The 26265-nt window shown below is 44.2% G+C and overlaps 1 protein-coding gene across 1 annotated transcript in view; it reads right to left on the bottom strand.

Moving 5' to 3' along the window:
• Positions 1-539: 539 nt before the first annotated feature.
• spata20 (spermatogenesis associated 20) overlaps positions 540-26265 on the bottom strand; it is a 70454-nt gene continuing 44728 nt past the window's right edge. The window contains 1 exon segment of the mRNA XM_046356895.1: positions 540-1196. Within this exon segment, the coding sequence (XP_046212851.1) occupies positions 1026-1196 (171 nt within the window). The 3' untranslated portion in view covers positions 540-1025.

Genomic DNA, 26265 nt, shown 5'->3' with positions numbered 1-26265 from the left:
GGAGTCGGGAGAGCAGGATATGGAGAGAAGGTGCCTTTAGCCTCCAGTGTATATTTTGTTTACTTTTCAGAGTCGCGGCCCCCTAGTTCCACTTGATGATCCATCATCCCACACATTTAGTAAACACAGAACAGAATAATAAGAGTATTCAAGTACTGTTTATTTGCAGAGTTAGAGCTGTAGAGTGTTCCATACATCGTATGCATAGTCTATACATCTACGGGTCTTTATACTATAGTTTGGGCGTCATAGCATGCTGGAGGGCATTAACAGGCTACGGGGGTGAGTTATGGAGAGAAAAGGGCAGTTCATAGCACATTCAAGCACGCACACGGGCACACGCTTCTCCTGTCTGCTCCATGCAAGAGCTTGTGTGATAATATCAGCAAAGGAGAAGAACATTCTGTATGAGTTCATCCATAAAGAGAGTTCTCTACTACATCTTCAGACCAATTCCTCAATGCATCCCTGGAACACTATCTATCAACATCTACCAGTGGAGGCTGCTGAGGGGAGGACGGCTCTTAATAATGGCTGGAATGGAGTCAATGGAATGGTATCAAACGTGGTTGCCATTGGTTGATACCATTCCATTGACTCCAATCCGGCCATTACTATGAGCCGTCCTCCCCTCAGCAGCCTCCACTGACATCTACACACAGTTTATTAGTCTACTGCTGAAGAACTGATACGGCCTTTGCTTGGTATCGCTTTAGTAGGTCTGTGACTAAGTTATGCAGACAACTGCTGTTATTGGAACTGCTGGCTTGTGACTCCTAGAGATTACGCGCCTCCTGGGTCCCACTATCTACAGAGCATTTCGACTGGGCTCTTATGGCCAGGGAGAGTATGGTTACTGTAGGGTTACAGAGGGATGTGTTATACCTGCTCTGCAGGAGGTTAAACTAAGGTAGAGGTGGAGGTGAGCGGGGCAGGGTTAGGACTGGGTTAGCTGGAGCAGGTTAGGACAGGGTTCATCTGGTCCTCTCTCCCTCTATGTCTCTCGCCATCCCTCCCGCTCTTCTTTACTCTAGCAGTAGCCTGCGTAGCTCCTGTGGGTCTGTGACAGGCAGGGCACAGGTGAAGTCCTCACACACGTATGCTGTGGCACTGCCACCCTGGCAGGTCAGGGAGGAGAGGATGGGTAGACGCTGGTACAGATAGCCCTCTGTCTCCCCATCAGCTAACATCAGGACCTGGAGAGAGAGAGAGAGGCAGACAGAGGAATAGCAAATGCTGGTATATATTGTACACACAAGTGTACTTAAAAGGGTACAGACGCTCGTCACTGTTGTGGTACCCTGTTAGGTACAACCATTTAGTTATAGGTACATAATTGTACCCTTGCAGTTTGTACCTTAAAAGAGCCAATGGTGTACCTTTGGGTACGAGAAAGTACCTTTCTTATATGTAGTCCATAGGTACAAAATTGCACCTTTAGAAAAAGGTAAACATTTGTGTTTTTAGGTTACCACCAAAGTGACAAAGTTGTTCCTTTTATGTGGCAAAAATGTACCTCTAAACATTATTGGGGGTGTTGTTCTTACACTGTAGTGTATAAAAACGTACTTGCATATTTCCCAGGGTGTCTTTCAAGTGAATTTCTTTGTTACCAGTACCACTCATGGCTGTTTGCTAGTGACAGAGACATGGTTGTTGCATTAAATGGCTTTAACCCCTTTAGCCTTCACCAAGTGAGTTCCTAAGCAAATGTTTTATCATTTAAATTAAAAAACTCTTTATGACAAGAAATGTCATAGAGTGCCTTCAGAAAATATTCACACCCCTTGACTTTTTCCACATTTTGTTTTGTTACAGCCTGAATTGAAAATGTATTCAATTGTGATTTTGTGTCACGAGGCTACACACAGTAACCCATAATGTCAAAGTGGAACTTTGTTTTTAGAATTTTTGACAAATTAATAAAATATTATAACCTGAAAGGTCTTCTGTCAACAAGTCTTCAACCCCTTTGTTATGGCAAGTCTAAATATGTTCAGGAGTAAAAATGTGCTTCACATATCAAATAACGAGTTGCATGGATTCACTGTGTGCAATAATAGGGGTTAACATGATTTATTTATGACTACCCAATCACTGTGCCCCACACATAAAATGATCTGCAAGGTCCCACAATCAAGTAGTACATTTGAAGCACAGATTCAACCACAAAGACCAGGGGAGCTTTTCCAATGCCTCTCAAAAAAAAAGGCGCCGATTGGAAGATAGGTAAAAACTAAAAAAGCAGATTCTGAATATCCATTTGAGCATGGTGAAGATATTAAAGGGCCAATGCAGTAGGGCTGTACCCGACATAAAATAAATGTTGGTCCACTGAGTCATCCTGACCGAGAGTTATCCAATCGATTGGTCGAAATGTTTAAAATCATTTTTTCCATATATAGACAGACACACCCTGTGTGTTTGAATAAAACCAACTACATATGTACTGAGCTTGTCTGATGCTTTAAGCACACTGCTTGATGAAATAATGAAGACATACAAATGACTCAGGAAAGCGCCCGGTGGTCACAGTGTTGGACAAAAAGGACAGCTTTGGGCCTGTGTGACTGGCAAATGTTGCCTTGCTCTCCTCCCTACTGCAGCGAAAAAGCACCGCAGCACAGCAAGTGTTTATTGCGCTGTCCGTGCAACATAATTACAGCCATTTAAGTTTCTTATTTGTTTCCGACAAAAGTTCTGTTACCGAAATCCCTAATTTGTCTATAAAATACATTCCCTAATCCCTCAACCCTTGCTCTCTTTATGTGGAACATGGAAGCATCGTCTGCATGTGACCAACAGGGCCTGACCTATAGCCTATCATAATCACATTGATACATTGTTATAACCAAACTCTGAACACGGTAATGTCGGCAGCAAAATGGATGCGTACGACGTGAAAAAACTCGAAATGGGCGAATGTTCACTGGTTGCTCAGGAGGGAAAGGGAAAGTCAGATCTATGGAAGACATTTGACTTAGTTGTGGAAACTACTGGAGATAAAGAAAATGCTGTTAGATAACAATATAATTAGTTTCTGACCATTTGAAACGGTGTAAACAAGACTAAATAAATAAGAGAGTGTACCAGAGAGTCTGTTCTAACAGAAAAAAAAAAAATATATAAAATATTTATTACGGCAGACTAAAAACAGTATCATGCATTTGTGAATTAAGGTTCATTTATTGTTTAGGCCAATTATTCAAAGCTCCCTTTGTTATTTAATTTGAACACTAAAATGCCTGATTTCATTTCAAAGCATGAATGTCTCGAAGGCTGTGTGCTCTTTAATTACTTGTTACTTTTATCTCTTATTCTTATCTGTATTTATTTGAAACTTCACTGTTGGTTAAGGAGCTCGCAAGTAAGCGTTTCACTGTGAGGTGTTGTATACCTGTTGTATGTGACTAATAAAATGTGAGTTGATGGCATATATAGGCCTAAGTAAGTCACAGTAATATTACTCAACAGGATGTGCTCTTAGGCCTACTGGTGGTGGTTACACAAGGCTACGAATGACAACAACATCACTGAATATTATAACGATGATCATAATAATACTAATTGAAATGATAACAATAAGATGGAGATCAAGAGAAAGGAGGCTATAGGAGTGAGAGCTGCGTACATATTATGTTTGACAAACAGGTGCTGTTAGATAACAATATAATTTTTCTGCCTGTCTGGAACAGTTTGAACGCTAAATAAATGATGAGTAATACCAGTCGGTTCTAACGAGAGAGAAAACATGGGGAAGCTGTTATTACAGCAGAGCAAAGATTTAAAAGCAGACAAATCTGTGAAATTGCTTTATCCAACATTTTGCCATCGCATGAGGCTTGGTGCTCACGGAATCATTAGGATATTAAACAAACACTGAAACAGGCAACAGAAGCAAGATCCGTCTCATTTCTAAACACATACAGTGCAATCAGAAAGTATTCAGACCCCTTCCCTTGTATACATTTTGTTACATTACAGCCTTATTCTAAATTGTATTTTTACCTCAATCTACACACAATACCCCATAATGACAAATAAAAGTCAGAAAACCCTAATTTACACAAGTATTCAGACCCTTTGCTCTGAGACTCGTAATTGAGCTCAGGTGCATCCTGTTTCCAATTATAATCCTTGAGATGTTTCTACAACTTGATCCTACAATTCAGATTGAACACGATTTGGCAAGGCACACACCTGTCTATATAAGGTCCCACAGTTGCCAGTGCATATGTCAGAACGAAAACCAAGCCATGAGGTCAAAGGAATTGTCCGTAGAGCTCTGAGACAAGATTGTATCGAGGCACAGATCTGGGGAAGGGTACCAAAACATTTCTGCAGCATTGAAGGTCCCAAAGAACACCAAGACTGGAACCACCAAGACTCTCCCTAGAGCTGGTTGCCTGGCCAAACTGAACAATTGAGGGAGAGGGCCTTGGTCAGGGAGGTGACCAAGAACCCGATGGTCACTCAGACAGAGCTCCAGACTTCCTCTGTGGAAATGGGAGAACCTTCCAGAAGGACAACTATCTCTGCAGGACTCCAATTAGGCCTTTATGGTAGAGTGGCCAGACGGAAGCCACTCCTCAGTAAAAGACACAGCACAGCCTGCTTGGAGTTTGCCAAAAGGCACTTAAGGACTCTCAGACCATGAGAAACAAGATTCTCTGGTCTGATGAAACCAAGATTAAACTTTTTGGCCTGAATGTCAAGCGCCACGTCTGAAGGAAACCTGGCAGAAGGGACTAGGAGACTTGTCAGGATCAAGGCAAAGATGAACGGAGCAAAGTACAGAGAGATCCTTGATGAAAACCTGCTCCAGAGCGCTCAGGATCTCAGACTGGGCCAAAGATTCACCATCCACCAGGACAACGACACTAAGCACACAGCCAAGACAACGCAGGAGAGGCTTCGGGACAAGTCTCTGAATGTCCTTGAGTGACCCAGCCAGTGCCCAGACTTGAACCCGATCGAACATCTCTGGAGAGACCTGAAAATAGCTCTATGAAAACAGCTGTGCAGCAATGTTCCCCATCCAACCTGACAGAGTTTGAGAGGATCTGCAGAGAAGAATGGGACATACTCCCCAAATACAGTTGTGCCAAGCTGCTATCATCATACCCAAGAAGACTTGAGGCTGCAATCGCTGCCAAAGGTGCTTCAACAAAGTACTGAGTAAAGGGTCTGTATACTTATGTAAATGTAACATTTCAGTGTTTTATTTTGAATAACTTAGCCAAAATTGTGTAAAAAAATGTTTTGCTTCGTCATTATTGGGTATTGTGTGTAGATTGTAGAAGAAGTCAAGGGATCAGAATACTGTATATGGATGATGTATAAAGCCAGGCACATTTAACAGTTAGGCTATTGATTACAGACCTAATTAAGTTGGGGTTTGTTCTCTCCTCAATTTTCTTAGACAATTAGGCTAACTCCACTTCGCACAGTCACTAGCATTACTAGAGAACGTTGGATAAAAAAAAAAAACTTTATTTAACTAAGAAAGTCAGTTCAGAGCAAATTTTTATTTTCAATAACGGCCTAGGAACAGTGGCAGTTCAGGGACAGAACGACAGATATTGTACCTTGTCAGCTCAGGGGTTTGAACTTGCAACCTTCCGGCTACGAGTCCAACGCTCTAACCACGAGGCTACGCTGCCGTCCCACAACGTCTGTCATTCCGTTGGACGATTTGGACGAACCCCCTGTAATTCTTTCTTTTTTCCCCAATAAACTCTGAAGGTGTTTTCTAGGCGTGAAGATATTTCAACAAGTCCATTTGTTTCACAAATTTCGAAACCTTACCAAAACCATCTCTGGTATAGTGTCACCATAATATTTGAATTGAGGAAGTGTGATCATAATCATTAGGATATTGTGATCTAAATGTCCTCCAGTCTTCAGATGTGAGCTAAACAGTGCACTTGCATGTTAGATGTGTTTTAAGGCTATGGATGCGAAAGTGAATCTATCATTTTCAAATGTTTAGGTCAGTTGTATTCTGTATTGCAATCTATTAACAGCAAGGGTTACATTAAATAGGCGCAATATTTTTTTATTGATGAATTTGCAATCTTCAAATCATACGCAGAAAACATGAAGAAGAACATTTACTGTGAAAGTTGATACATGATACATCCCTTGTACAGTTGAAGTCGGAAGTTTACATACACTTAGGTTGAAGTCATTAAAACTAATTTTTCAACCACACCACAAATTTCTTGTTAACAAACTATAGTTTTGGCAAGTCGGTTAGGACATCTACTTTGTGCATGACACAAGTCATTTTTCCAACAATTGTTTACAGATTATTTCACTTTTAATTCACTGTATCACAATTCCAGTGGGTCAGAAGTTTACATACACTAAGTTGACAGTGCCTTTTAACAGCTTGAAAAATTCCTTTAGAAGCTTCTTATAGGCTAATTGACATAATTTGAGTCAATTGAAGGTGTACCTGTGGATGTGTTTCAAGGCCAACCTTCAAACTCAGTGCCTCTTTGCTTGATATCATGGGAAAATCAAAATAAATCAGCCAAGACCTCAGAAAAAAATGTAGACCTCCGCAAGTCTGGTTCATCCCTGGGAGCAATTTCCAAACACCTGAAGGTACCACGTTCATCGGTACAAACAATAGTATGCAAGTATAAACACCACGGAGCCGTCATACTGCTCAGGTAGAAGACACGTTCTGTCTCCTAAAGTGAAAATCAATCTTAGAACAACAGCAAAGGACTTTGTGAAGATGCTGGAGGAAACAGGTACAAAAGTATCTATATCCACAGTAAAACGAGTCCTATATCAACATAACCTGAAAGGCTGCTCAGCAAGGAAGAAGCTACTGCTCCAAAACCGCCATAAAAAAGCCAGACTACGGTTTGCAATTGCACATGGGGACAAAGATCGTAGTTTTTGGAGAAATGTCCTCTGGTCTGATGAAATAAAAATAGAACTGTTTGGCCATATTGACCATCGTTATGTTTGGAGGAAAAAGGGGGAGGCTTGCAAGCCGAAGAACACCATCCCAACCGTGAAGCACGGGGGTGGCAGCATCATGTTGTGGGGGTGCTTTGCTGCAGGAGGAACTGGTGCACTTCACAAAATAGATGGCATCATGAGGTAGGGAAATTATGTGGATATATTGAAGCAATATCTCAAGACATCAGTTAGAAAGTTAAAGCTTGGTCACAAATGGGTCTTCCAAATGGACAATGACCCAAAGCATACTTCCAAAGTTTTGGCAAATGGCATAAGGACAACGAAGTCAAGATATTGGAGTGACCATCACAAAGCCCTTACCTCAATCCCATAGACAATTTGTGGGCAGAACTGAAAAAGCGTGTGCGAGCAAGGAGGCCTACAAACCTGACTCAGTTACACCAGCTCTGTCAGGAGGAATGGGCGAAAATTCATCCAACTTATTGTGGGAAGCTTGTGGTAGGCTACCTGAAATGTTTGACACAAGTCAAACAATTTAAAGGCAATGCTACCAAATACTAATTGATTGTATGTACATTTCTGACCCACTGGGAATGTGATGAAAGAAATAAAAGCTGAAATAAATAATTATCTTTACTATTATTCTGACATTTCACATTCTTAAAATAAAGTGGTGAGCCTAACTGACCTAAGACAGGGAATTTTTACTAGGATTTGTGGAATTGTGAAAAACTGAGTTAAAATGTATTTGGATGTGTACATAAACTCTCTGACTTCAACTGTAGGCAGCACGATCAATTTATCAAATCAGTTATTGTTTCTTGTTCAAAGCGTGAGCAAAACCTGTCAAACGCAGACATTTCTCTCAAAACACAGGGATGACGATTCGCACGGGACTAGTATTATCAGAGGACCTTGGAGTACTCCCAAAAACAGTATGTTATTCTGTTACTCTCCTGCCATGTACAAATGACTGACATGGCAGATTCGGACAGATGTGGTGTTTTGCGCTTGTGCACATAATTACATTACCCGACCACCCACAGTAAAACTAATCCCGTCCAAATAGGGTTTAAGGCAAGTGCTGTTTCCTCGTCTAGGCTGCCTCCGATGTATTGTTCTCAATCCCAATATGCTGGTTCATTTAGCTATTATGCACAGAGCAACATAGGGAAAGGCGCCAATTCTACGGCGCACGGAAGATTCTGTTTCAGAAAAATATGGGGTACAGAAATGTACCATTATACTAAATGATCCACACATGCACAGTAAATGGTACCGAACAGTACCATGTGAGATTGTGTACCTCTGAAGGTACATTGTGTATTTTTACATTGTTGTACCCCAGGGAACAATACTGTACCCTAACCCTACCCTTCTGAGAATATAGCCCTGTCAGAAGAGAGGGGGAGGGGAGGGGGGGGGGTGATGATAACAACAAGGAGGTAGCTTTTTCAATCAACAATCACTCTTTTTATCGACGAGGGCAGCTCTGCACTGTGCATGACTCACAGTGTGTGAGACTAGGGTGTGTGTATGTGTGTGGAGGTAGGGGGGGTCTGTTTTCCAGACTTCTCATCAGGAAGCGCCACATTCATATCGATCCCCTTTCCACCTCCCTGTGCCTCCCCCTCTCCCCGAAATAACTTCATAAGACTAGGGTCGATGCCCCCCATCACACCAGTTACAGTAACAAGGAATGTGTGTGTGTGTGTGTGTGTGTGTGTGTGTGTGTGTGTGTGTGTGTGTGTGTGTGTGTGTGTGTGTGTGTGTGTGTGTGTGTGTGTGTGTGTGTGTGTGTGTGTGTGTGTGTGTGTGTGTGTGTGTGTGTGTGTGGTCACTGAGAGGCAGCAGAACATCTATGTTCCTCAGTCTGCTTCCTGTCAAATGCGTGTCACTTCCTTTAGCCTGTCAGACAATCTGGCTCCCCAAAGAGTGAGGGAGAGAAAGATGGAGGGAGAGAGGGATGGATGGAGAACAGGAGGACACATGAAGAGAGGAGGAGAGAGAGGGTGACCCGCTGCTGACCTTTTACCTGAGGAATTGCGGTCGGTCTCTAGTTTATCTACATGGATCGAGAGTCTTGTTGCGGTCATGTCACTAATGGGCTGGTTCCATTTCAACTGCTAGTCCCTAGCCCCTAACCCCTTGGCACTTCATAGATCTAACAGGATTGGATGGACATCAGAAATGTTGTCATTAACTCTCCCTCTAAGTAAAATGTCCTTTTTTTTTCGGTGCTTATCCTCTCAGATCTGAGTGAAGTTACTGGGGAGTAGTGCCTAGTAGTGAACTTGGAACAAGGCCCGAGGTTTAGTGAGCAGTGGGCTTTAATACTGAGACGTGGCAGGACACTATATTTACAGAGCGAGAGAAAGAGCTTTTGTTTGGCATAACACCAAAATATGTTTTATTTTATTTATCTTCGGGGAACACTGGTGAGAAGTGTGATGGAATGTGGGCAGAACAGCATGACTGTTGCCATGGAGACGAAAGAAGGATTTCCCCGGCCTGCTGAACCCTTCTACTGGACTCTGCTCTTCCTCTCTTTCAGTCTCTTTCTTCCCCTCCTTTCTTTCTTCCTTTCTTTCTTCCCCTCCTTTCTTTCTTTCTTTCTTTCTTTCTTCCCCTCCTTTCTTTCTTTCTTCCTTCCCCTCCTTTCTTTCTTTCTTTCTTTTTTCCCATCCTTTCTTTCTTTCTTTCTTCCCCTCCTTTCTTTCTTTCTTTCTTCCCCTCCTTTCTTTCTTTCTTCCCCTCCTTTCTTTCTTCCCCTCCTTTCTTTCTTTCTTTCTTTCTTTCTTCCCCTCCTTTCTTTCTTTCTTCCCCTCCTTTCTTTCTTTCTTTCTTTCTTTCTTCCCCTCCTTTCTTTCTTTCTTTCTTTCTTCCCCTCCTTTCTTTCTTTCTTTCTTTCTTTCTTCCCCTCCTTTCTTTCTTTCTTTCTTCCCCTCCTTTCTTTCTTTCTTCCCCTCCTTTCTTTCTTTCTTCCTTCCCCTCCTTTCTTTCTTTCTTCCTTCCCCTCCTTTATTTCTTTCTTTCTTCCCCTCCTTTCTTTCTTTCTTTCTTTCTTTCTTTCTTTCTTCCTTCCCCTCCTTTCTTTCTTTCTTTCTTTCTTCCCCTCATTTCTTTCTTTCTTCCCCTCCTTTCTTTCTTTCTTTCTTCCCCTCCTTTCTTTCTTTCTTCCTTCCCTTTCTTTCTTTCTTTCTTCCCCTCCTTTCTTTCTTTCTTCCCCTCCTTTCTTTCTTTCTTTCTTCCCCTCCTTTCTTTCTTTCTTTCTTCCCCTCCTTTCCTTTTCTTCCTTCCCCTCCTTTCTTTCTTTCTTCCCCACCTTTCTTTCTTTCCTCCTTCCCCTCCTTTCTTTCTTTCTTTCTTTCTTCCTTCCCCTCCTTTCTTTCTTCCTTTCTTTTTCTTCCCCTCCTTTCTTTCTTTCTTCCTTCCCCTCCTTTCTTTCTTTCTTTCTTCCCCTCCTTTCTTTCTTTCTTTCTTTCTTTCTTCCTTCCCCTCCGTTCTTTCTTTCTTTCTTTCTTTCTTCCCCTCCTTTCTTTCTTTCTTCCTTCCCCTCCTTTCTTTCTTTCTTCCCCTCCTTTCTTTCTTTCTTTCTTCCCCTCCTTTCTTTCTTTCTTTCTTCCCCTCCTTTCTTTCTTTCTTTCTTCCCTCCTTTCTTTCTTTCTTCCTTCCCCTCCTTTCTTTCTTTCTTCCCCTCCTTTCTTTCTTTCTTTCTTTCTTCCCTCCTTTCTTTCTTTCTTTCTTTCTTTCTTTCTTTCTTTCTTTCTTTCTTTCTTCCTTCCCCTCCTTTCTTTCTTTCTTTCTTTCTTCCCCTCATTTCTTTCTTTCTTCCCCTCCTTTCTTTCTTTCTTCCCCTCCTTTCTTTCTTTCTTCCTTCCCTTTCTTTCTTTCTTTCTTTCTTTCTTTCTTTCTTCCCCTTCTTTCTTTCTTCCCCTCCTTTCTTTCTTTCTTCCCCTCCTTTCTTTCTTTCTTCCCCTCCTTTCTTTCTTTCTTTCTTCCCCTCCTTTCCTTTTCTTCCTTCCCCTCCTTTCTTTCTTTCTTCCCCACCTTTCTTTCTTTCTTTCTTTCTTCCTTCCCCTCCTTTCTTTCTTTCTTCCTTTCTTTTTCTTCCCCTCCTTTCTTTCTTTCTTCCTTCCCCTCCTTTCTTTCTTTCTTTCTTCCTTCCCCTCCTTTCTTTCTTTCTTTCTTCCTTTCTTTCTTTCTTCCCTTCCTTTCTTTCTTTCTTTCTTTCTTTCTTCCCCTCCTTTCTTTCTTTCCCTCCTTTCTTTCTTTCTCTCTGTTCCACTCCCACCTCTTTTCTTTCTATCTTCCTCACTCTTCTTCTCTCTCGGTCTCTTTCTTTCTTATCTGTCACCCGTCAGATAGCATACCTACTTCTCTATGGATGTCATGTTTCTATCTGTATCCAGTCATACACCTGGGGACAATACATGGCAAAGGTTCTATGTGAGAGTGTGTGTATAGTTGGATTCATAGTCTGTGTGTGTGTGTGTGTGTGTGTGTGTGTGTGTGTGTGTGTGTGTGTGTGTGTGTGTGTGTGTGTGTGTGTGTGTGTGTGTGTGTGTTCTAGGTGAGTGAGTCTGTAGTTCGTTAGCACAGACGGCACAGTTGGCTGCACACAACAGCATTGCTAAACTCCCACAGGCTTCGTCCCCTCATACTCTGACTGACCCTGCTACCGCAGGCACGTACACCGCTGTGTTGCATTTGTGCCAAACTCCACTTCTTCCATGAAGTTTAAACCGTGCAGCGATATTATGAGCTGTCCCACCTGTGTGCGTGTGTGCGCGCTAGAGAACAGATGGCTCAGGCTTATGACACAGAGAGTAATAGAACTAACAGTGTAGCCTACCTGCACTGCCACAAATAAACAAGACACACACACACACACACACACACACACACACACACACACACACACACACACACACACACACACACACACACACACACACACACACACACACACACACACACACACACACACACACACACACACACACACACACACACACACACACACACACACACACACTTTATGAGCTCCAGAATTCTGACATACCCGAGGAAGAGTGATGAGCATAACATCTCTGAAATCCTGGGCTTTATGCAGCCATGCATGAAGAGATGTACTCACTCACTCACTCACTCACTCACTCACTCACTCACTCACTCACTCACTCACTCACTCACTCACTCACTCACTCACTCACACAGAGTCGAGGACCTGTTCAGTCACTGAAACAACCTGGCATCTGGACATTCCCGCAGGCAACACAGACGCCGCTCTGACGTGTGGCGAACAGCGCGGGCACACATGCAAAACACACACGCAGTCAGCAGCTCACATCACCGCAAGATACATGTATTAATGTAATATCTAACGAGAGAGAGGGTGAGAGGCCGAGGGAGAGAGACCAGGCGAGAGGCAGAGTGAGAGGTATACAGTGGGGAAAACAAGTATTTGATAACCTGCAAAATCGGCAGTATTTCCTACTTACAAAGCATGTAGAGGTCTGTAATTTTTTATCATAGGTACACTTCAACTGTGAGAGACGGAATCTAAAACAGAAATCCAGAAAATCACATTGTATGATTTTTAAGTAATTAATTAGCATTTTATTGCATGACATAAGTATTTGATCACCTACCAACCAGTAAGAATTCTGGCTCTCACAGACCTGTTTGTTTTCTTTAAGAAGCCCTACTGTTCTCCACTCATTACCTGTATTAACTGCACCTGTTTGAACTCGTTACCTGTATAAAAGACACCTGTCCACACACTCAATCAAACAGACTCCAACCTCTCCACAATGGCCAAGACCAGAGAGCTGTGTAAGGACATCAGGGCTAAATTGTAGACCTGCCCAAGGCTGGGATGGGCTACAGGACTATAGGCAAGCAGCTTGGTGAGAATGCAACAACTGTTGGTGCAATTATTAGAAAATGGAAGAAGTTCAAGATGACGGTCAATCACCCTCGATCTGGGGCATCAATGATCATGAGGAAGGTGAGGGATCAGCCCAGAACTAACACGGCAGGACCTGGTCAATGACCTGAAGAGAGCTGGGACCACAGTCTCAAAGAAAACCATTAGTAACACACTACACCGTCGTGGATTAAAATCCTGCAGTGCACGCAAGGTCCTCCTGCTCAAGCCAGCGCATGTCCAGGCCTGTCTGAAGTTTGCCAATGACCATCTGGATGATCCAGAGGAGGAATGGGAGAAGGTCATGTGGTCTGAAGAGACAAAAAAATAGCTTTTTGGTCTAAACTCCACTCACCGTGTTTGGAAGAAGAAGAAGGATCAGTACAACCCCAAGAACACCATCCCAACCGTGAAGCATGGAGGTGGAAACATCATTCTTTGGGGATGCTTTTCTGCAAAGGGGACAGGACGACTGCACCGTATTGAGGGGAGGATGGATGAGGCCATGTATCGAGATCTTGGCCAACAACCTCCTTCCCTCAGGAAGAGCATTGAAGATGGGTCGTGGCTGGGTCTTCCAGCATGACAACGACCCGAAACACACAGCCAGGACAACTAAGGAGTGGCTCCGTAAGAAGCATCTCAAGGTCCTGGAGTGGCCTAGCCAGTCTCCAGACCTGAACCCAATAGAAAATCTTTGGAGGGAGCTGAAAGTCTGTATTGCCCAGCGACAACCCCGAAACCTGAAGGATCTGGAGAAGGTCTGTATGGAGGAGTGGGCCAAAATCCCTGCTGCAGTGTGTGCAAACCTGGTCAAGAACTACAGGAAATGTATGATCTCTGTATTTGCAAACAAAGGTTTCTGTACCAACTATTAAGTTCTGCTTTTCTGATGTATCAAATAATTATGTCATGCAATAAAATGCAAATTAATTACTTAAAAAACATACAATGTGATTTTCTGGATTTTTGTTTTAGATTCCGTCTCTCACAGTTGAAGGGCACCTATGATAAGAATTACAGACCCCTACATGCTCTGTAAGTAGGAAAACCTGCACAAAACAAAACAGCAGTGTATCAACTACTTTTCTCCCCACTGTAGTTGTGGGGTCAGTGTCAGTGAACTAGGAGTTTTATCAGGAAGTCAGACGGTCTAAACCACATGGTGACGAGACATCGGAAGCCCTGCCGCGTTCCGTTAGCCAACCACTGACAGCCTAACGTCGCTTCAAAACGACTTGTGTTGGAAGTTGAGCGTCGATAAAAAGATATCATCAAGACTGACGCTCAGATTTAAATGTTACAGGAGATTATCCCAAATAAATAACGCCACTTGACTAGGAATTATTACTCGCTCTAAATGCCAAAATACCACTGGGACATTAGTCCAGTTTCAAAAGTCCCAGTTCACTCCACCTACGTCCCACTAGCGTTGGCACCCGCAGCTCAACAATTACCAAAAAATCAGATTGTGTAAAACTACTGGTTTCACACTAAACTGAAAATGAGTATGTGTTGGGCTAAAGAGGCTGCGAGGGCGGTCTTAAACTCGGGACGATTTGGAACTGGGTACACACTAATTGGTGGCACATGGAGCCTGGTAACACTTCACATCAAAGTGGGACTTGAAAAGGGGTGTGATTAAAATGGAGGCTGGACAGGGAGAGAGCCCGCTACAGCTGTATTAGGTGGGACTGTTAAAAATGCAGAAAATCAGCAAATCAAAATAAACGTTCTACCACATTGACCAATATTCTAATTTGGGGGAAGCTCGATTGATTATGAGTTCGTGCATATAAACGTTTATCTGTGAAAACTGTTTCTAAAGACTTGTACTTTTCTATTTTTGTGAAAATCACTTGCGCTGTTCATGCTTTGAAGTCCACAATGTAGGGGCGAGTTTGTAAGGGCTATGCTAGGTGGTGATTGACAGGGATCAGCCAATTAAAACCCGTGGCTGTTTCAGCCACACCTGCCTCACACTTCCAGTCAAGTCTCGTTCTGAGGAACTGTGAAGCCAGACGGTTCGACCGAGAGAGAGCTTGCCTCAGGACTACCTGACATGATGACTCCTTGCTGTCCCCAGTCCACCTGGCTGTGCTGCTGCCCGTTTCAACTGTTCTGTCTGTGATTATTATTATTTGACCATGCTGGTCATTTATGAACATTTGAACATCTTGGCCATGTTCTGTTATAATCTCCACCCGGCACAGCCAGAAGAGGACTGGCCACCCCACATAGCCTGGTTCCTCTCTAGGTTTCTTCCTAGGTTTTGGCCTTTCTAAGGAGTTTTTCCAAGCCACCGTGATTCTACACCTGCATTGCTTGCTGTTTGGGGTTTTAGGCTGGGTTTCTGTACAGCACTTTGAGATATCAGCTGATGTACGAAGGGATATATAAATACATTTGATTTGCTAGTGGATGAGTTTAGGTACACGCTAAATTAGAGTGTTGAATTAGTAGCTGGACACAGTGGTGAAAGCTGTCCAGGGCCTACCTGTCCAGGGCCTACCTGTCCAGGGCCTACCTGTCTTGTCCGGACGCACTAGCCAATCAATGGCATTAAGCTATTTAATCCATGCTTTCTCAAACTCGGTCCTGCACATTTTGTTTTTTGTCCTAGCACTACACAGCTGATTCAAATAATCAAAGCGTGATAATGAGTTGGTTATTTGAATCAGCTGTGTAGTGCGAAGGCTAGGACCAAGGGAAACCCTGATCTGATTCATTAATACGATTCGTCCACGGGAACTGGAGAGTGTGATTGTGTCAAAGAAGTACCAGAGAGGAGAGGAAGAGAGTGGAGAGGAAGAGGAGGAGAGTTAGGGGAAAGAGACAGAAAAAGAAGAGAGGGTTGAGTTAGAGGTAGCAGAGAGTGAGAGAGAGAAATCTCAGTCCCAGACGTCGATAGATGCTACCCGATCCTATAGGACAGCCAAGAGAGGAATGACTGAAGGAGAGGATGCTTGCTCGGCGCCATTGACTAGCTGCCTAAGTGAGTGTTTATCAGTCACCAGAAACACCCTATTGCTCCAAAGCACGCACGCACGCACGCACGCACGCACGCACACACACACACACACACCCTCCAGAGTGGGTGGGTGTGTGTGTGTATCAGCCTCTACAATCAGTCAACATCCTCACTCTGTATTGTTCCGACGCACAAACGCGATTGGCTACATATTCCTGATTCTCCAGGGTGCGTGTGTCTTATCAGTGTGCCGTGGGTATTATTTACATAGCTGTGTGGATAAGAGCTGAGCCTTGTTGAGGAGTGACAGACAACACGAGACAAAACCGCGGAGAGAGAGACAGCCAAAGAGGATCTGACGTGGGCTACAACTGGAGTCATTGACAGAGACTGATCGGAGTTTAAACACTGACTGAGTTCGCAAACTTCACATATGCACACTCATCCCTCCCCACCCTTCATCCATCCCAACTTCTCCCTCTTTCTTTTCCCTACGGGAGACGAGAAGGTGAGGGACAGATGGATGGAGACGTGATGATAGAGTGATGATGATAGGAGTTGATTGGAGTGTAATCGTGAAGGAAGGAGAAATGGAGATGTCGGAAGGCTGCAGACAGCTCCCTGAGATGGAATCCGTCTGCTAGAATGTCTAGAGCTGTCAATCAAACTATGGTCTGGCCTCTGACTGGTCGATAGGCTCAGCAGGCGATTAACAGAGTGCAATAAAATGGCTAACACACACACACACGCACTCTCTGAGAGTGGACGATGAGAACCCCCGACAGAACTGGACGACAGGAGGAGGAGAGGAAAGAAGGGAGGAGAGCAGGTGGGGGACGAGTCAAACTGTTGCATGCTGGGTAGCTCCGAGAACACCTACAGCTCAGAAAAGGACATGGGGGGGGAAGAGGGAAGGGAGGATAGAGGATAAGAGAAAAGGGAGGAGAGAATGTAAGGGAGAAGAGCGAATGAGAGAAAAGTGTGAATAAGTGAAGGGAGTTGGTAAAAGAGAGGGAAGCAGTAGTGATAGATCAGTAGTGTGTAAGGTGGCAGACTGTTCTATGCTTGTTAAGTCTGCTGTCATCCTGTGTCGACAGCAGGGTTGTTACCATTGCTCCTCTCTCCTCTCCCTCCTCTCTCTCCTCTCTCAGCTCTCCTGCTCCCTCTTCCCCCCCATCCCTTCCACCCCTCCATCTTACTAATTCCCTCTATTCCCCCCCCCCTTGTCTCTCCCCCTCCTTCCCTCCCCCCTTACTCTGTTGCTGTCTCAGTGGTCTTGTTAGAGAAGTCATTTGTCATTTATTACAGACCATTCTAAAGGCCTGGCTGTTAGAGGCCACAAACCTCTGTCCTCAACTCATCCCTCTCTTTCTGTTTCCCCTCCTGAGTCCTCTCCTTATTTTGCCTTCTCATCTTCTCTGCAGTCTTCTCCTGTTTCATCTCTCCATTCCCCTGATCTCCATTCTGCTCGTGTCCTTTCTTACCCCCGTTTCCCTCCTTCCCAAATCACCTGAAAGGATCCCCCAGACTCGCCCAAATACCACCCCCAACAACCCTCCCATATACAAGTACCCCAAGGGCCCCTTCAACACCTGCCACAGACATTTAAGGGCCCTAACAACCCCTCCACATACCCGATCCCCTCCCTGCTGCACTACTTAGTACACTCCCTAGGAAACAAGCCAGAGTAACCTTTCTCATGCTCTTCTCTGGGTCTAATGGTGTACTGCAGACAGTACTAGTGCAGGGAGTCTTCCTAGAAAAGGAATAGTTTAAAGTGGAGGTACATACAGTCTAACTGAGATGTTTTCCACAAGACAAAGTAGCCAGCCAGGCTCCCCCGGACTGGGAGGTGTTAAAATGTATGTTTTGCTGAACATGCTCTATTTTGGTGGCCTCTGGTACATTCGAATGCTAGATTGTAAACAGCAACTATCAGGAAATAACACTGATAAAATGTGTTCACACTTACACAGTGTTTGTTTCATCAGCTGTTGTACAATGTTATATAAAAACACAGGGAAAACTTAATTTTGACTGTCTAGGCCTTTAGGCTTCAAGCTTTCTTTTAAGAGGCTTTTTTCAGCTATCTACAATCCAGGTATGATTGAAGACGCAAGCAGGTGTTAAACATGGGCTTTGTTACACAGACAGCAGCATTTGACTACTCCACTGTCAACACTTTGGTTGAACTTGGCAATTGATCCGCGCTTCACATGCGTGTCGAACCGCGCGCGCGGGGGGGGGGTGATCCGTACAGATCTACTACGGTCCGTTACACCACTACAATCTAACAATGACGAACAACCAAGTTGACAGAGCTGGGAGAGTTTAAATAATAATAAATGGGCAAATATTGTACAATCCAGGTGTACAAAGCTTAAGAGACGTACCCAAAGAGACACAGCTGTAATCGCTGCCAAAGGTGATTCTAACATGTATTGACTCAAGGGGTTGAACATTTATCTAATCTTGATTAAATAAGTATTCAACTCCCATGATTATTTGTTAAACTCTTAATTAAAGCTCTGTCAAGTTGGTTGTTCATCATTGTTAGACAGTAGTGGTGTAACAGACCGTAGTTGGCAGCGATTACAGCTGTGTCGTTTTGGGCACGTCTCTAAGAGATTTGTACACCTGGATTGTACAATATTTGCTCATGATTCTTTTTTAAACTCTTCAAGCTCTGTCAAGATGGTTGTTCATCATTGTTAGACAGTAGAGGTGTAACGGACTGTAGCTGATCCGTGACCTGTACGGATCACCCCCCACGGTTCGGCACGCATGTGAACCGCAGATCAATTGCAAAGTTTAACCATCATAGTGTGAAATACAGTTTTACTGCCGCGGTGACTTTTTGAAGTCATAATTCCCTACGTCTCGATGCAGAGCTGCAGTGAAAAGATAAGAGGCGAGACTGATGCGTGCTGTGTTTTACTCTGAAGGCTGAAGGTTGATTTGATCATTTAAAAAAAAGCATTTGTGTGCACTGTTCACGTGAACGGGGCACGTTGAATCCCAACGAATCAATCCTGGATGCTCGCGTAGCAAAAAGCAAAGAAGAAAATAAGACCATTGACAGCCATGGAGCTAGCGGAGGAGCTGAAGAACTGGAAAAGCCTCCCGAAAGGGCTTGAGCCACGCTACGAAATCCCCTGGCGCACCCACTTCAGTATGAAGATGGACCGAGCATGCCCCCATTCTCGTTGACGGGGCTGTAGTGGATCAGGTTGGTGTCCACATCAACAACAAACTAGAATGGTCCAAACACACCAAGACAATCGTGAAGAGGACACGACAAAGCCTATTCCCCCTCAGGAAACTAAAAAGATTTGTCATGGGTCCTGAGATCCTCAAAAGGTTCTACAGCTGCAATATCGAGAGCATCCTGGTTGCATCACTGCCTGTTACGGCAACTGCTCGGCCTCCGACCGCAAGGCACTACAGAGGGTAGTGCGTATGGCCCAGTACATCACTGGGGCTAAGCTGCCTGCCATCCAGGACCTCTACACCAGGCGGTGTCAGGGGAAGGTCCTAAAAATGGTCAAAGACCCCAGCCACCACAGTCATAGACTGTTTTCTCTACTACCGTTCTCTTTCTACCCCCAAGACATAAGACTCCTGAACAGATAATCAAATGGCTACCCGGACTATTTGCATTGTGTGCTCCCCCCCAACCCCTCTTTTCATGCTGCTGCTACTCTCTGTTTATCATATATGCATAGTCACTTTAACTATACATTCATGTACATACTACCTCAATTGGGCCGACCAACCAGTGCTCCCTCACATTGGCTAACCGGGCAATCTGCATTGTGTCCTGCCACCCACCACCTGCCAACCCCTCTTTTACGCTACTGCTACTCTATGTTCATCATATATGCATAGTCACTTTAATTATATCTACATGTACATACTACCTCAATCAGCCTGACTAACTGGTGTCTGTATGTATCCTCGCTACTTTTATAGCCTCGCTACTGTATATAGCCTGTCTTTATACTGTTGTTTTATTTCTTTACTTACCTATTGTTCACCTAATACCTTTTTTTGCACTATTGGTTAGAGCCTATAAGTAAGCATCTCACTGTAAGGTCTACACCTGTTGTATTCGGGCGCACGTGACAAATAAACTTTGATGTAATATCGTGCCAGATCTTTATGAACAGGAAAATATCCAAATTGTTGACGAATTATCCAAGACATCCTCTGTTGCCCTCACCACGGACGGCTGAACCTCCAGGGCAACGGAGAGCTAAGGAAATGTGACTGCTCACTACACCAGAGGCGTGAGAGATGTGAAGTCCGGTGCTACAGACACGCCCCATCTATCAGAGCCACACAGGCACAAATCTGGCGCAGGTACTGCTAGGAGCAGTAGCAGAGTGGAAGCTAGAGAGGCCCAACAGCAATATCCCAACCACCAAAGATAATGCCAAGAGCCAAGCAAATGCAGTGATAGAGGCTGAACTGGGGCCACAGATAGCTTGCTTTGCACATGTGATCCATTTAGCATCTCAAAGGGGAATCTCAGTAAACCAGATGGACCGCCTCCTTGGGAGGATCAGGAAGGTGGTTTCCTTTTTCCACCGGGGCACAACAGCCAATGCTACAGCTACCGACCCACAAGCTCATGCACCATGTCACAACAACATGGACCTCCACTTATGACATGTTGGAGCGCCATCTTGAGCAGCTCTATACTCTGCACTGACAGACAAGACCCTGAAGAAAACATAAAGACATCGTCACCTTGTCTGATGATGACGTGGAAGTGTCAGAGGAGGTCCTCCAGGGTGTCAAACCCCAAAAAACGGTTACAACCCTAAGGAGCACTGAAACTGCACCGTCTGTGTCCATGATCCTACCTCTGAAAAACAAGGATTCTACAATCCATGGCCCCAAGTGAGGAAGACAGCACCATCACTAGAGATGTCAAGGCTGCCATTAGAGAGGACCTGAACCCCAGATGCCCCCCTAATGTACTGGACTACCTTCATAGAGCTACTGCACTGGATCCAAGGTTGAAGTCCCTGTCTCACCTAGACCCTGCCCTGCCCCGGAGGACATACAGTGATGTCACCACTGAGATTCTGGCCACTGAAGAGGTAAAAGAAAAAAAAAGAAAAAGTGAATTACTTAAATTATAAATATAGTGCAGTCTAATCTTAGTCTATTCTATTGCTATTAGAATCATCCATTTTTGACTTGGAATAATTCTGGCTTTTGTTAAATGTTATTGCCACGATTATAGTTCTATGAAACATGAAAATAACTAATTAGTTTAATAGGTCAAGTCATTTTCTCTGCAGGGTCAAGCCACAGAGCCGACAGGAGCAGACTCAGAGGCACCTCCTCTGCAAAATAATTCAGCCATGAAGGAGCTTTTCGGGGAGAGCTTTGCGAGCAAGGACACAGGCAAGACGTTTGCCAACACCATCAAAGAGGAGGCATCCTACAAGGCAGCAAGCGGCGTTTCAGTGGATGGTGTCCCACTGGCATGGTGGAAAAGCAATGAGCGTAAATACCCTCACATTGCCATGACAACAAGACACTATCTGACTGTGCCTGGCACTTCAGTTCCTAGCGAGAGGGTGTTCTCCACGGCATGGGACATAGTGACTGCAAAGAGGTCTACCCTCTCCCCAGACAATGTAGATATCCTCATCTTTTGGAAAAATATATTTTAATTTATAAGCTCAGGTCTGTTTCGCTTTCTTTCTTTTTGTACTTTTGTTTGATGATGTGGACACAGGCTATTTTTTCATTCACTATTGTTCAAAGGAAGAAGGTATCATGCCTCATATTGCACATTAATTTAACAATTGAGTATTGAATATTTTATTTTAATATTTTATTTAAACATTGAAAAGTTCCTTGCTTTAAGTGTTCTTTAAGTAATAAATGGAAAGCAAAGTTGTGTCTCCCTTTTCTTTTTGCTGATCTGAAAAACGATCCGATCCGTGACTCAAAACCGTGATCCGAACCATGAGTTTTGTGATCCGTTGCACCACTACTAGACAGTCATTTTCAAGTCGTGCCATAGATTTTCAAGCCCATTTAAGTCAAAACTGTAAATGGGCCACTCGGGAACCTTCAATGTCGTCTTGGTAAGTAACTTGTGTATATTTGGCCTTGGGTTTAAGGTTATTGTCCTTCTGAAAGTTAAAATTTGTCTCCCAGTGTCTGTTGGAAAGCAGGTTTTCCTCTAGGTTTGTGCCTGTTCTCTGGTCTTTATTTTTATACAAACAAAACTCCTTAGTCCTTGCTAATGAGCATATCCATAACATGACGCAGCTACCACCATGCTTGAAAATATGACAAGTAGTGATGTTGGATTTCCCCCAAACATAATGCTTTATATTCAGGACAAACAGTTAATTTCTTTTCCACATATTTTGCAGTATTACTTTAGTGTCTTATTGCAAACAGGAAACATGTTTGCCATATTTTCTTATTCTGTACAGACTTTCTGTCACGACTCCCGCCGAAGTTTGCCCCCCCCCCCCGCCTGTTCGGGCGGTGCTCGGCGGTCGTCGTCACCGGCCTACTAGCCGCCACCGATCCCTTTTTCTTTTCGGTTAGTTATGTCTCATTAGTTACACCTGTTCCTTTTTTGTGTGTGTTTGGGCATTTACTTTTGGTGCCGCATTAAAGTGCATCTTTCCCCTGGACCTCTCTGCTCTCTGCGCCTGATTCCTCTCTACACACCTAGCCAGCCGTGACACCTTCTTCTTTTCACTCGTTCATTTAGGTTAGTATTGTGGAGTAACTACAATGCTGTTTATCCATCCTCAGTTTTTACAGAGTGAGTCAATGCCGCTTATGTGACTTAAGAAAATGTAGGTTTGCCATAACAAATGCGTTGAATACTTGACTCAAGACATTTCAGATGTCTCAAGTTGAGGGAGCGTGCAATTGGCATGCTGACTGCAGCAATGTCCACCAGAGCTGTTGCCAGATAAATAAATGAACATTAAATTACCAAATTCCGCTGCCAACGTTGTTTTAGAGAATTTGGCAGCATGTCCAACCGCAGACAACGCCAGCCCAGGAGCTCCACATCTGGCTTCTTCACCTGCGGGATTGTCTGAGCCCAGCCACCCGGACAGTTGATGAAACTGTGGGTTTGCACAACCAAATCATTTCTGCACAAACTGTCAGAAACTGTCTCAGGGAAGCTCATCTGCATGTTCGCAAGCCTCACCATGGTCTTGACCTGACTGCAGGTTGGTGTCGTAACTGACTTCAGTGGGCAAATGCTCACCTCCACTAACACGCTGGAGAAGTGTGTTCTTCTCAGATGAATTCGGTTTCAACTGCACCAGGCAGATGGCAGACAGCTTGTATGGTGTTGGGTGAGCGAGCGGTTTGTGAACAGAGTACCCCGTGATGGCGGTGGGGTTATGGTATGGGTAGCTATGAACAACGAACACAATTGCATTTTATCTATGGCAATTTGAATGCACAGAGATACGAATGACGAGATCCTGAGGCCCATTATCGAGCCATTCATCCCCGCCATCACTTCATGTTTCAGCATGTTAATGCAAGAATCTGTACACAATTCACGGAAGCTGCAAATGTGCCATACTCACCAGACATGACACTCATTGAGCATGTTTGGGATGCTCTGGATCGACGTGAACAGCGTGTTCCAGTTCCCGATAGCATGACTAAAAGAATGTGGACACCTGCTCATTTAACATCTCATTACAAAATCATGGGCATTAACATGGAGTTGGTTCCCCGTTTGCTGCTATAAGAGCCTCACACTTCTGGGAAAGCTTTCCACTAGATGTTGGGGCATTACTGCGGGTAATTTCTTCCATTCAGCGAAAAGAGCCTTAGTGAGGTTCGGGCACTGATGTTGGGCGCTTAGGCCTGGCTCACAGTTGCCGTTCCAATACATCCTCAAGGTGTTTGATGGGGTTGAGGTCAGGGCTCTGTGCAGGACAGTTAAGTTCTACCATACCAATCTCAACAAACCATTTCTGTATGGACCTCGCTTTGTGCACGGGGGCATGGTCATGCTGAAACAGGAAAGGGCCTTCCCCAAACTGTTGCCACGAAGTTAGAAGCACAGAATCATCTAGTATGCTGTAGCATAGTGTTAAGATTTGCCTTCACTGGAACTAAGGGGCCTTTCCCAAACCATGACAAACATACCAAAAGAGAAATGACATGGTTACAGTAGACTAGCCAAGAGGAATGCCCAGCATTTTTTTTAAAGCTTTCTTTTTGCAGACTATCAACAGCAGCTGGCATATTGCTAGTATGTTCACTATTGGAGGTTAACCTTTGCAAATCGCTTTCCCTAAAAGAAATACGCTCAGTGAGACATCAGTACTGCTCGAGAAGTTGCGCGGTGGCACTTGAATGAACAGCCAATCAGATTTGTCAAATACAAATAGCATGACATTTACGCGTGTAGTCTTCAACGGTAGACTGCGACAGAGCAGGTAAATGATCCGGAAGGCAAAAAGGCACTGAAAAGTTACTGGCCCAGTGACTGACGATATCCAATGGCCCAACGTGATTTAGTGGCCCCGGGCCAGCGGGCCATCGTTACTGTCGGACCCAGCGCTTGAAATCAAATGAATGAATGTGCCATTCAACAATAGGCTGTGTGGATTTCAACTCATCCTTAACACATTATATGGGATGTGCAAATTCATGCGCTCTTCCTCTGTGTAGAAATTTGACTGCAACCACAGCTCGCACACACACCCAGGTACCGAGAGGCGGGACTGACAGCAGACGGTCAAACCATCCGTGTTTCCCTGTCATCACTCACTTTGTGACTGACAGGCGCCTGTCCTATCAATAGATTGGACGATATGCATATTCCAGAATTCTAGCAGCAATGGGCTCAGCGGACTTCTTTTTCTGACTAGCCTAGTAAATTTGTGGGGGGAAAAAAAAGTGGAAAAAAGTACCCGGTTGAAAAATACTCTGTAATCGGCTGTATAGCCGACAGCCGGCACTAGTGTAAAATACTGCTAATCCCTATTCCCTTATGATAGAAAGAGAGGGTGTGAAAAGGAAGGTGATTTTTAGACTGAAGAAGAAAGAGACGAGAAAAGGAAAGAGATCCAGAGCGAAAGGGCGTGTGTAACAGAGATTGGGTACTTGTTAAAAGGTGATGTGTGTTTACTTGTAACCGTCGTAAAACCTATGTGAGAAAAAGGTTAGCCACAACCAGCAACCCTGATAATCAACCCATATTGGCCTTCAATAGAACATCTACCAACATTTAGCACACAGCAATTACAATCAAGGCCGATTTTACACATCATTGTCTGGAGCATTAATTGATATGGGGGGGTTAGGGGAGCATTTAACTCTAGAGCAGGGGTATTCAACTCCTACGCTACGAGCCTGCTGGTTTTCTGTTCTACCTGATAATTCATTACACCCACCTGGTGTCCCAGGTTTAAAACAATGAACAAACACTCTGGAACTAGCGTCGAGATCCAGAGTTGAGTTTGAGGGCTCTAGATTAGAGCAATGAATATACATGGAATAAACAAAGTACGTGCACTTGTGCTAATATGCATCAAACTGGACACAGCTCATTCCCCTCAATTAACCCTGCCTTGCCTCAGCCCTGACCGACAGATGACTTCATGATTAGAATTGAATTAAACTACATCGTCTCTCCCTCTGCCTAATGTGTCGTGGAGAACACTTCCCTTGTTATTTTATTTCCTCCGCTCTCTTCTCTCATCTGTCCTTCACTCTCTCTTCTCCCTTTCTCTTCCACCTTATCCTCCCTCTTTTCAACCTCCCTCTCTCTCTCTCCCTCTCTCTCCCTCTCTCCCTCCCCTATCAGATGTTATGGGAACAGTAGTTCTCCCGCTAGAGGGCAATATTGTACTCAGGGGGCCTTTAGTGTATTAAATCAGTGGTTCCCAACCAAGGGTGCTAACCTGGGGTACTTGGCCTATCCATAGGGGGTACTTGAGAAGACTCATGAGACCATAGGCTTACTGGTAAAATGCACATGAGGAGGGACTTCCGGGGAACTCTGGGCCAGAGCAAAATTCAGAAAAGGGTTGGGAACCACTGTTAAGATTATCAGCTCTGGGCCCGCCCAAGGCTCTCTCTCCTGGGGTGTGTGTGTGTGTCCAAGGGTACTGCTAATGGCTTTCTGTTTTGTCTACATCTGGATATGCATGTCTGTGGTACACTCTTTCTTTCTCTCAATTATAGACTTGTTAAAAATGACAACATCTCTCCTTCCATTCATGATGATATCGGCCCAACCGAGGGTTTCCATTTTCTATCCCTCTTTTTCTGCTCTCCATTCTAAGCCCCAGAAACATCCCGAGGTCCCACGTTATCCCTGACCCTCTTAGCTAGAGCTGACATTGCTCTCTCCCAGAATTTCTTAGGGTATTTGAATATGGACACCCAG

Source organism: Oncorhynchus gorbuscha, linkage group LG07 (genome assembly GCF_021184085.1).
Source record: "Oncorhynchus gorbuscha isolate QuinsamMale2020 ecotype Even-year linkage group LG07, OgorEven_v1.0, whole genome shotgun sequence".
NCBI lineage: Eukaryota > Metazoa > Chordata > Actinopteri > Salmoniformes > Salmonidae > Oncorhynchus > Oncorhynchus gorbuscha.
This window is presented reverse-complemented; position numbering and strand designations above follow the sequence as displayed.